General features: G+C 44.0%; 1 protein-coding gene and 1 long non-coding RNA gene across 2 annotated transcripts; one reads left to right on the top strand and one right to left on the bottom strand.

Moving 5' to 3' along the window:
- Window positions 1-120: 120 nt before the first annotated feature.
- Window positions 121-2,018, bottom strand: LOC127009232 (uncharacterized). The gene is made up of 3 exons (XR_007761735.1): window positions 1,945-2,018; window positions 1,323-1,557; window positions 121-606 (listed from the first exon to the last, which is right to left on the bottom strand). It is a non-coding gene; the product is annotated as an uncharacterized LOC127009232 (long non-coding RNA).
- A 1,313-nt stretch (window positions 2,019-3,331) lies between these two features.
- Window positions 3,332-6,213, top strand: LOC127009229 (caspase-1-like). The gene is made up of 6 exons (XM_050882094.1): window positions 3,332-3,678; window positions 3,795-3,884; window positions 4,019-4,339; window positions 4,448-4,645; window positions 4,848-4,928; window positions 5,196-6,213. The coding sequence occupies exons 1-6, from the start codon at window positions 3,646-3,648 to the stop codon at window positions 5,964-5,966; spliced, it is 1,494 nt and encodes a 497-aa protein (XP_050738051.1). The 5' UTR covers window positions 3,332-3,645; the 3' UTR covers window positions 5,967-6,213.
- Window positions 6,214-10,350: the final 4,137 nt, after the last annotated feature.

Here is a 10,350-nt window from a genome sequence, read left to right as displayed (position 1 = left end):
TTTTACTGAAAATTAAAGCTTTAGTTTATCAGTTTATTACAAACATTCTCAGCTCTGATGCAAATATATATTAGGTTTCTCCTACAATCAACAGCAGCTCTGGAAGGATTGTTAGTGAGAATGTCAGAGCAGCAGACTTCCTAACCATCAGTGTTGGTCATAACACCAGCAAACTCTACAACTACACACTAACTAATGAGCATATGCCAGGAGGCACATTTTTTTTTTCCACTTTTTTATTCTAAAGTTAAGTAAATAAGCAGGTGAGGTCTTGCACAGTGAACATTTACATTTGGCAACTGGAGGAACATTATTCTGATGGATAAATATATTTGTATGAAATAATTGTAGACTTTGTAAGCATCAATATTTTTAGTCTTGACAGCTTTGTTCATATAGGATCACTATTTTTGGGATTGAGGCTCTGGCTTCCTGAAACCACACAGCAAAATGGGTTCAAACTGACTCACCATGGCTCTTCACTTCCATGGTTGATTGATTTCTTGGGGTGTGCAATCATGGCGCCACAACAACAAATCATAGGGAGCTGTCACTGACACGGCTTGCAGCTCTATCCTTCTGACAACTGTGCCCCACTGTAAGAATCTGTAAGGATCAGCGATGGTTCATTATCCACAATCAACACTCAGTGATGCTAATATTAACATTCCTAAACTGCATAATATAATGTTATCACTTTGAGGTGCCATGAAAAATAGTGAAATAAAGAATAACTTTATGAGAAGAGCACTCTACACTTATGACAGCAGAGTAAATGAAACCATATTGCATACTGATGTGAATTTTCAAATATTCTTACAATTTAAGGTAATTATTTCATTGTTCCAAATGGTTGTACCACTTAAGGAGGCATTTACAACAAGAATAATTGCAAAGATATGTAGTATAAAAGATGCACTTGTAACTGGTCATTCAGAAAAAAAAAAATAATAATGTCAATTACATATACGTCCAGTACTTGAAAGTGACTGGGCAAAAAAACTAGACTGTTAGCTGCTGTGAGACAAATGAGGAATATTCCAAGCCATTCTTAATGTATCTTTATCCACTTTGTGTTGATGAAAAAAACATGTATGGTATGCTACAATAAAAGTACAAAATCTGTTTTTTTCTCTGCATATTTTTAATGATCACAAATATTGATATTCAATTACTATGCAACTAAATATTGAACAGATTACCAGCCATCTGGGTGGTTGTGCGGCATGCACCGCCTTCCTCCATCGGGGTATATCCCCAACAACAACAACAACAACAACAAAAAAAAAAAAATACTATAAAACACAGTGGACCTTACTCACTTTACTGTTCCCTTGTCTTGCACCCGAGAGAAAAACCTGATCAGCTCACGAGGGACTCCGCTCCACCACCTTCACGTATAGACTGGAAGATGAAGGAATGGGGGCAAGCCAAGGCAATGGTTCGAACCGCGTGCTGGAGACAATGATCCTGTTCTAGCAAACTTGTGGCTGGTGGGTGCGATCACAAGGCAGCCTGCACTTCATGCTTGTGCTTGTTTCATGTTTGGTATCATCTCTGTTATATAAAAAAAAAAAATCAGGTAATACGTTAGCCAACCACTCAGTCAATAAACAAATAAATATGCAAATATATAAGTAAAGAAAATAAGTTGCATGAACTTATAACGAAAACAAACTTTAATAGGCAATTAAAACTAATACCAAGAAAGCTACACACACACACACATTTTTTTTTTTTTTTTTAGAAATTATCTTTGGCTTAGTAAACACGTTTATTTTAATGGATCAGTTACATTTTACAGACATTAATAACCTCAGGATATCCAGCTACAGATAACCATAGAATTAAGGAATACTTAGTAAATCTCTCTCTCTCTCTCTCTCTCTCTCTCTCTCTCACACACACACACACACACGCGCGAAGAACCAGCGATCGACGTACTGGCACATTTCGGCAGATCTGCCATCTCTCCTACACCTTTCCATCTGGAATACAGTTTTCCCGTTGATTCTTTCAGATCGGTTACTTCCTGTATCTCTCCTATCACGATATGTAAGCAAGCCACGCCCCCTTCCCCAACCGCTGAGTCGGCTGTATCACTTAGTCTTACCACGGAGCTGATAAGATATAACAGCATTTATTATATTATATAAGAATATTTTGATAACTGTATATCTACAGTTGTTTGTACTACATTTTTTTTTCTTACTGTTCTATACGCGTGAATGCTTTGTCTTTGATTGCTTGATTGATTGATAGTTTATTGCTTTGAAAATCAAGTTAAAAAAAATAAACAGAGGTAGCAGTAATGAAACTGGAGCGAGAATTAAGTTGAAAATGAAAATGTTTATTCAACTTTTTGGATATACCCCAATGGAGGAAGGCGGTGCATGCCGCACAACCCCTCAGACGGCTGGTAGAGAGATACCCAATTCTTTCAAGGAGGAGGCCCAACAACGGGGCTGAGGGTGTCGGAAAGAGCCCACCTTTCCACCCCTATGGCACAGGATAGGTCTCGAACCCACGCTCTAGCAACCCGCCGAAGTGCAAGGCCGAGACTACCACGGGGCCACCCCTATTCATCTTAGTATCAATCATTGATTTTTACAGCAACTATCGAATCAAGACTAGAATAAAAGTATGAATTATCACACAAATTATCTTCATTACCAAGGTCACTGCAGATTATATGAAAGTGTTTGAAAGTATGAAACTATGAGATTTTTTTATATTGAGAAAAATATTATATTGCATACAGGTAGCTGAGAGTTTGAATAAAAAAGGATTTGGGCAGCGTGAGGCCATATGGTCACCTAAACTGTTTACAGGTTACCTAGAAGAAATACATAAGAGTGAAAGGACATGACTTCGATTTACACATGAATTGTTCTTTTTAGGGAGACTTGTGATGACCTGAAGCAGATAATAGATCGAAGAACTAAACTGGGAGGGGCTATAGACGAGTTCAGCCGTGTTCAGGTATTCCTTTTGACAGCTACTTGGTAATGTATGTGAACTATGGAGCGGAGGCGTAGTAATAGTAGCTACTGCTGGCACTTCGGCGACGGTGCCATGAAAGTTCTTGTGCGTATCGAACTGGCGACAGGCCTGAACGTGTAGTGTGTGTGTGTGCGTACATGCGTTGCAGGCTATGTATACGTCACTACTGGCTCAGGTTGGAGCACGATCGGCGAGGCGCTGCGACGTCATGGCTACGTCATGATAACCGGGCGGTGGGCGGGGCGTGCCTGCAACACGTTGCAGCGAGTCTGGCGGCGCGAAAGTTGGCTCGGCCTTATAAGCGAGGCACGTTATCTCCAGCCACACACCTCCACGAGCCACATTAGAAGGCATAGCTTGCCCTGCATTGGCCCTCCTGATACTTTCTACTGTTACCAAAAATTATTACATAGTCACGAACGCGTTGTCGTTGGCTTAATAGTGACCACTGACAACATAAACTGTAGTGTTTTCAGAAGAATAATCATCATATATTGAAAACCAGTCCCAAAGGTGTTTTTGACTGATACGTGTTAAGGTCCTTTGACTGCTTTAATCTACAAGCGCTACATAAGAGTGCTGCAAGTACTCACGAGGGAGGCGAGACACCCCGCCAGCGAGAACCTGAGCAGTGACAGCAGGATGGCGCCACGCACGACCTTCGCCACGCCTCAGGTGAGACGCCGCCTCTGTGGTGTGCCTTTACCTGGACATGCCAATAACAGTTTCCCGCCATGAACACTGTTCCCCCCATGCCAACAAAATCTGCATAACAATGATTGTCTCCACAGAACGGAGCCAGTCATGTGGTGGGGGGCAAGGCCGCCACGCCCATCTGTCACACAAAACGCTCCCAGAAAGCCATACTGACCCCACAGAAGGTGAGTCCCGTTACCTACGACAACACTTGCTAACTTTTTACTTAACAACATAACCCAACAACTGTTAACATAATAATAACGTATAATACTGGAAAAGACTTGGCTTCACAATTGTCAAAATGAATTTCCTACAGACCCAACGGATACTTCGCGAGATGCTGGTCAACGCGGTGAAGGCCGGCAACCTGGTGCACGTGAGGCAGCTGGTGCAGCACATGGTGCCGGACTTCGGCCGCGGCCACTCTCTGCTGCACGTGGCTGCCGAGAACAACCACCCGCACGTGACAGCCTTCCTGTTGCGCTTCGTGAGTCCCAACAGCGTCAACCTGAATGGCTACACCCCGGCTCACCTGGCTGCCATGAAGGGTCACACACAGGTGCTCGGCAAGCTGTTCAACGATCCCCACTTCGATGCCAGCAAGCGTGACCCCACCGGCAAGACATACACACACTGGGTAAGCATTGCAACATCACTGGCCAACGCACGCTGGTTTTGTTGAACCGAGTGTCTCAAACTCTATGGAGTTAAATTATATTTATTCAAAGTATCGATACTTTTCCAGCTCTGTGTGCCATTGTATGAGGCTGTTCTTAAGTGGGACAAAGTAAAGATTCAAAACTTGCTGAGTGTCGGCGCTGACCCTGACATGAAGGCCAAGGAGGTGGTAGGCGGGGCGCTGGCGAGGGAGCTGCGGGTCAATACAGCTCGCCAGCTCGCCCAGGCCCTGGGCCGCCAGCAGATCGTCACAATGTTTGAAAAGGTGAGACCAACGTAGAAGACTCATAGTGCTAATACATGCAAAATGATATATAAATAAATAGATTATTCATGATGATAATAATAATAATAATAATAATAATAATAATAATAATAATATGGTAGAGCAAACAATTAATTAATAAATAAATGATAAACAAAAACTGGCGCACATCAGCATTCATTAACACATTTTCCCACCACAGCCCCGAGCGTCAAGGGCATCGTGCACGCCCGATCCCGAGCGGACGTCGCAAACCCTGGGGACGCCCCTGCACCAGCTGCCGGTAAGTTTGCTTCCAGTTTTGCTTCTTGGCAGGAATTAATCTACTACTGTAACGAGCACATTGTGACAAAGATCTCATATATACGAACAGTGGCATATATATATATATATATATATATAGAGAGAGAGAGAGAGAGAGAGAGAGAGAGAGAGAGAGAGAGAGAGAGAGAGAACATCATGTTTTATGGAATAATATCATGTTTTATGGAGTGATTATTCAGGTATCAGTGAACAGCAATAAACTTGTTACTCTCTTGGGTCCGAGAAGATGGGCACTATGAGGCTGCACATGGCTGCCCCCGTGACAGTGGTTCAAGGGCCTGACGTGTACAATCGGACGGATGTCGCCTCGCCAGGCTATGTGTGTCTCCTTAACTACAACAGCTTCATGGGCCGCTTAGATCTGGAGCTCGAGGGCGCCGAGGCTAACATTAACAACCTCGCCACTGTCTTCAGTAGGATGGGCTACACTGGACACGCCCACCGCTCCCTCACAGCTGACCAGACCAGACATGAGCTGGCGAAGCTGAGGGACATGGAGGAAGTGCGACAGGCCGGATGCCTCGTCGTCGTCGTGTCCAGTCATGGCACGCCCCACCAACAGTTCCTTACCAGCGACATGGAGCTCCTGAACATTCAGTGGGTGCTGGACCACTTCAAGGACTCGCAGTGTCCACACCTCAAAGACAAGCCCAAGCTGATCATTTGGGACCTGTGCCATGGCTACTACAGGGACGAGCAAGGCCGCGCCAGCAACCAAAGTGAAAATGCCAGAGTGGACGAGCCTTTGCGGGACGTGCTGTGTTTGTCCTCGAGCAGCGGAGGCTTTACCTCGTACAGCTTCACCAGGGACGGCACGCCCTTCGTGAAGACACTGTGCCGCACCCTGGCTCGCCACGCCAACAACAAGGAGTTTGCAGACCTGTACTTCGAGTTTCTCAGCGAGTATTCAAGGGTCGCTCCAGACGTGGTGCCGAGGCTCACCAACATCGGCCTCAGCAAACAGTTTTACCTCAGTGCTTCAACATGCATCCTGTAGGCGTGTTACTCACTTAACCGCTAACAACTACTATGCAGATACCAAAGATAGTGTTAAGTATCCGTCCTGTACACCGTTTAGGACTACGTAGGTGAAATACTTGGAATACAGACATTCTTATTACTAATGAAAATAACACCAGTGAGAATAATGTAAAGTTAGTACTTATTCGTTTAGTCTGTGTCGTTTCCGAATTGTAAACATGTATCCAATGATGCCTTCAACCAAACATTAAATAATCTTTTCTCAGTAAAGACAATTTATTTTCTTCATATATATTAAGCCCATTACCGTTTCAACCTTATGTTAGGCACTACATGATCTTTGCTACCAAGAACAAGGATATTCTGATGCAACACAATTTTGCACAAAGGAGAGATGTTTGTGGCGCAGGTACAACTTAGCACAAAAGAAGAAATTTATTTCCCAAACTGTAGAGTGTAGAGAATCATACGCTGTCCACCGCCAAGTAACCATGATCCCTGGAGCTTAGTGCAAATGCCTTTGATGGTAAATAATATTCATGTTCTGTTGTGCTGAGGTGGCCATGTTCACGTTGTTGTTGTTTAAAGATTGCTCCTTCCTTAAAGGGGGGAGCACGGGCCTTTGTCAAGGGCGGCCCGTAGCAGGGTGCCGACAGACCGACTCTATCGGCGATCGAAATCTAGCCGACCAAGTCGGTCTGTCGACGAGGACTGGCGTGTCTCTGAGTAAGAGAAGTTTCCAGTTTATTTTATGCTTGCAAATAACAGGAAAACCGCCGTTCACGATCTAATGAGACTTCCCTCATGAATAGCAGCTGACATTTTGATCTGTCATTAGTGTAATCAAGGACAGAACTCACGATTTGCTCCCCTTTTGAGGTGACGCAAATATTCTCGTCTGGTCTGAGAACAGCGCGATCGGAACGAGCAGCAGCAGTATAGCTCTCCCTCCATCTCGTTACGTTTTCTATCAAGACCCGAACTTAAATGTTTCTAGGAGGAAGGTGTACTCTCCCATTGTGGGCCATTTTTTTTCTTTCTTTTTTCTCCCCAACTCGAAAGGTAACCTGAAATACTGGCTGGCGCATTTACAACGGGAGACAAAAGACTGGAAGCTGTGACACTGTGGGTTGCAGCACAAGTAAAAGTTTGAATTATTTGCAGCCTTCGGCAGAGGTGGGCGCGGTACTGAAAAATCAGTAGTGCGGTTGCGGTAGTGTGGTACTTTTTCCGGAGTAGTGTGGTTGCTGTAGTGCGGTCCCATTTTTTTCTTTCCCAGTGCGGTACGCTGTGTCCGGTACTGCGATAGCGGTAGTCAAGATAAAAAAAAAATACTTCAGTGCCTATATCCTGGCTATCCAAACAAAGGAAAAATGCTTAAAATAGTACAATGAAAAATCGGCCGGCACCACGGACGGGTCCGGGGTTGAAATGGCCGGCACCGCGCGGGTTGAAGAAGACTCACAGTGTAGTTGTCAGAATGATTGAATCACTGATTCTGATGACTGATACTGATTGACTGATTGAGTCCGATTTACTGTAAAAAAAAAAACGCTTGCATTGATATAACAAAGCAGGCAGCAAGGTTCATGTCTTTGGAACCAAATAATATATATATATATATATATATATATATATATATATATATATATATATATATATATATATATATATATATATTTTTTTTTTTTTTTTTTTTTTTTGTTGCCTATTGCGCCGGTAGGCATCTTCCCGGTGGGGCCTGATGGTCGGCCCAAGGCTTCTTCCAGGTGGGGCCTGATGGTCGGCCCAGCCCGTTCTGGCGCAGGCGAGTGTTTATAGTGGCGCCATCTTGCATTGGCTCATGCTGCCCCCCGGAACTCGTACTTGATTCGCTTGGACGGCTTCCTCTAGAGTCCGGGTTGATGGGTGGTCTTCAGGACAGCATGTGGGTAGTTTTAAGCCACTCGGCGGTGACCGAAAAATCCGAGTGGTAGCGTGAGGATTCGAACCCGCGTCGTCCATCACGCGGCGAATGTGGGTCCAGTACGCTATCACTTCGGCCACCGCCATATATATATATATATATATATATATATATATATATATATATATATATATATATATATATATATATATATATATATATATATATATATATATATATATATCGTAGGGTTTAGTGTTTTTCCTGGAGGAGCGGCCCCCAGCACCATAAGCGGGCGTTCAGGATGCGAAGTGCATGCTCGATGCGACAGTCTTTCCTTCCCGTCCACATCCTCTGTTTGCTATTCACGGCACACACCGATGCATGCATTTTTTGTGCCTTGAAAGAGTCGCCCGCCCACAGGTCCTGCATAAGCTTACTAAAGGTAGGAGACCGCGTCTTGACCACTGGCAAAGCATCGCTATCCCCCTCGAGCAGCCAGGAAGTTGGTCGAATGCTTGTGACTTATTATTACAATTACAGTCTGCCAAGACACATGTCATCTGCTGGGATACATGCTACTATTCTAGACACCAAACAAAATGCCGATTACCCTCTTCAAGTCCAGCCTCATCCCCACCCCCCTCCCCCTGGTGCGGGCGGCAACGGCTCGCCCCAGCCTACGGCTCTTCAGCGGCCATCCACGCCAGCCTCTCCCTAGCAACATGCTCGCCGCCCTTCCCACCTTCACGGGTCGTTGCCCCCGCCCAATCTTTCCGCTTAAAGCCTCTCCATGATCCCACACCCACGCTTCTTTGGCTGTACCTCTTTATATTATTATTATTATTTTTATGTCTCCCCTTGCCTTGGCAACATGGCTGTGCGAGCCGGTCAACAAAGCCACGCTCAGATGACATGCAAAACAACACGATAAGAAAAGACAGCAATAGACAACAGAAGTTTGATACAACAGACATAGCACAACACAAACAACACAAAGAAAACGAAACACGATACCACAGGAAATGATAACAATTGATAACACAACCACACATCACATAACAACACAAGAAGCAACACAAAACACGGAGCCAAAGAACGCGCAACAAAACAGCACAACAACCCAAGCGCAAGATATGGTGCTCATCAGCCATGCATGCAAAATTAGAGCCGGACCACGGACTGACCACGGACACAGCAAGCTCCGAGGGGTTCGTGATGGGGCCCGTCGGGGTGCGGATGGTCAGGGAGGCTGCTGCACCGCCAGGAAAGGGACGCGTTGGCTGCCAGGTAAAGGAAAGACGCTCAGACCGCCCAGCAGCCACCGACGATCCGACACCCGACGCCACCCTTACATAACACACGAGAACAGAGCATCACGCGCCGTCCGCTTCCTCCCTCCACCGGACTTTTAACAAACTGAATGATCGTCAACATAACTTTAATTACGCGTCTGGGGATATCGACGTAAAAGCACGCACCACGGTACATGTATGGAGAGCGTATCTTCGCCAATTTAATTTTCGAACTATCACTAGCACCAGCGTGAGAAAAGTACAAGCAAACAAACAAATCCTTAGAAAATTTTGTTGATAAAAAAAATAGGAAAAAATAGGGAAAGATTGTCAATCATTATGGCAACAGCTCATTTAAAACCTCAACCCACTTTTCCATTTTTTTTTTCTTACATTAATACTAATTGAAGTGTTGCCTACGAGTTAGTGAACATTCATACCCTAAAAAAGTAACACTCGATGATACGAACACCATATAGCTCATTATTAAACGCAACTCGCCGGTTTATCAGCGAAAACTGTGTACCAGGGTGTTTCATTACGTAGCCAGCAGTCTTTTTGCCTTTTTTGAGGTGTATCAGCACCTCCTCGGGATCGGTGTCCTGGGTGAGTGGTGGCTGCCTCGCGGGCACTCCCAGGAACACGACACTTCCTGCTCCATCACCGGCTCGTCAACAACCTCCGCCGGGTGGGGAACGCCGCAGCCACCGCCGCAGCCACCACCACCATCACCACCAACACAAACACAGACACCACCACCAACAACAACAACAACACGACCACCACCACCACCAATAACAACAACGACAACAACAACAACAACAACAACAACAACAACAACAACAACAACAACAACACCACCACCAACAAAAAAACAATAATAATAATAATAATAATAATAATAATAATAATAATATTATTATTATTATTATTATTATTATTATTATTATTATTATTATTATAATTATTATTATTATTATTATTATTATCATTATTATAATTATCATTATCAGTATTATCATTATCATTACCATCATCATTATTATTATTATTATTATAACAATAAAAAAAAAAATCATCATGTGTGATTGTAATATAATTGTTAATGCCGACTGGTGATTATGATAACACTATTACTACTTGGGGGTTAAGGCTCACAGTCTTTCCAAGCTCAAAAGATCAAAATATACGCGTAATTT

Source organism: Eriocheir sinensis, chromosome 40 (genome assembly GCF_024679095.1).
Source record: "Eriocheir sinensis breed Jianghai 21 chromosome 40, ASM2467909v1, whole genome shotgun sequence".
Taxonomy (NCBI): domain Eukaryota; kingdom Metazoa; phylum Arthropoda; class Malacostraca; order Decapoda; family Varunidae; genus Eriocheir; species Eriocheir sinensis.
Note: the sequence above shows the minus strand (reverse complement) of the source record. Positions and strands in the feature narration are given on the sequence as shown.

Excerpts from the sequence above, each read along its gene's own strand:
- LOC127009229 (XM_050882094.1), top strand. The coding sequence starts at position 3,646 with ATGGCGCCACGCACGACCTTCGCCACGCCTCAG. Across the intron at positions 4,646-4,847 it reads TCGTCACAATGTTTGAAAAG|CCCCGAGCGTCAAGGGCATC; the intron begins GTGAGACCAACG and ends TTCCCACCACAG. Across the intron at positions 4,929-5,195 it reads CGCCCCTGCACCAGCTGCCG|ATGGGCACTATGAGGCTGCA; the intron begins GTAAGTTTGCTT and ends GGGTCCGAGAAG.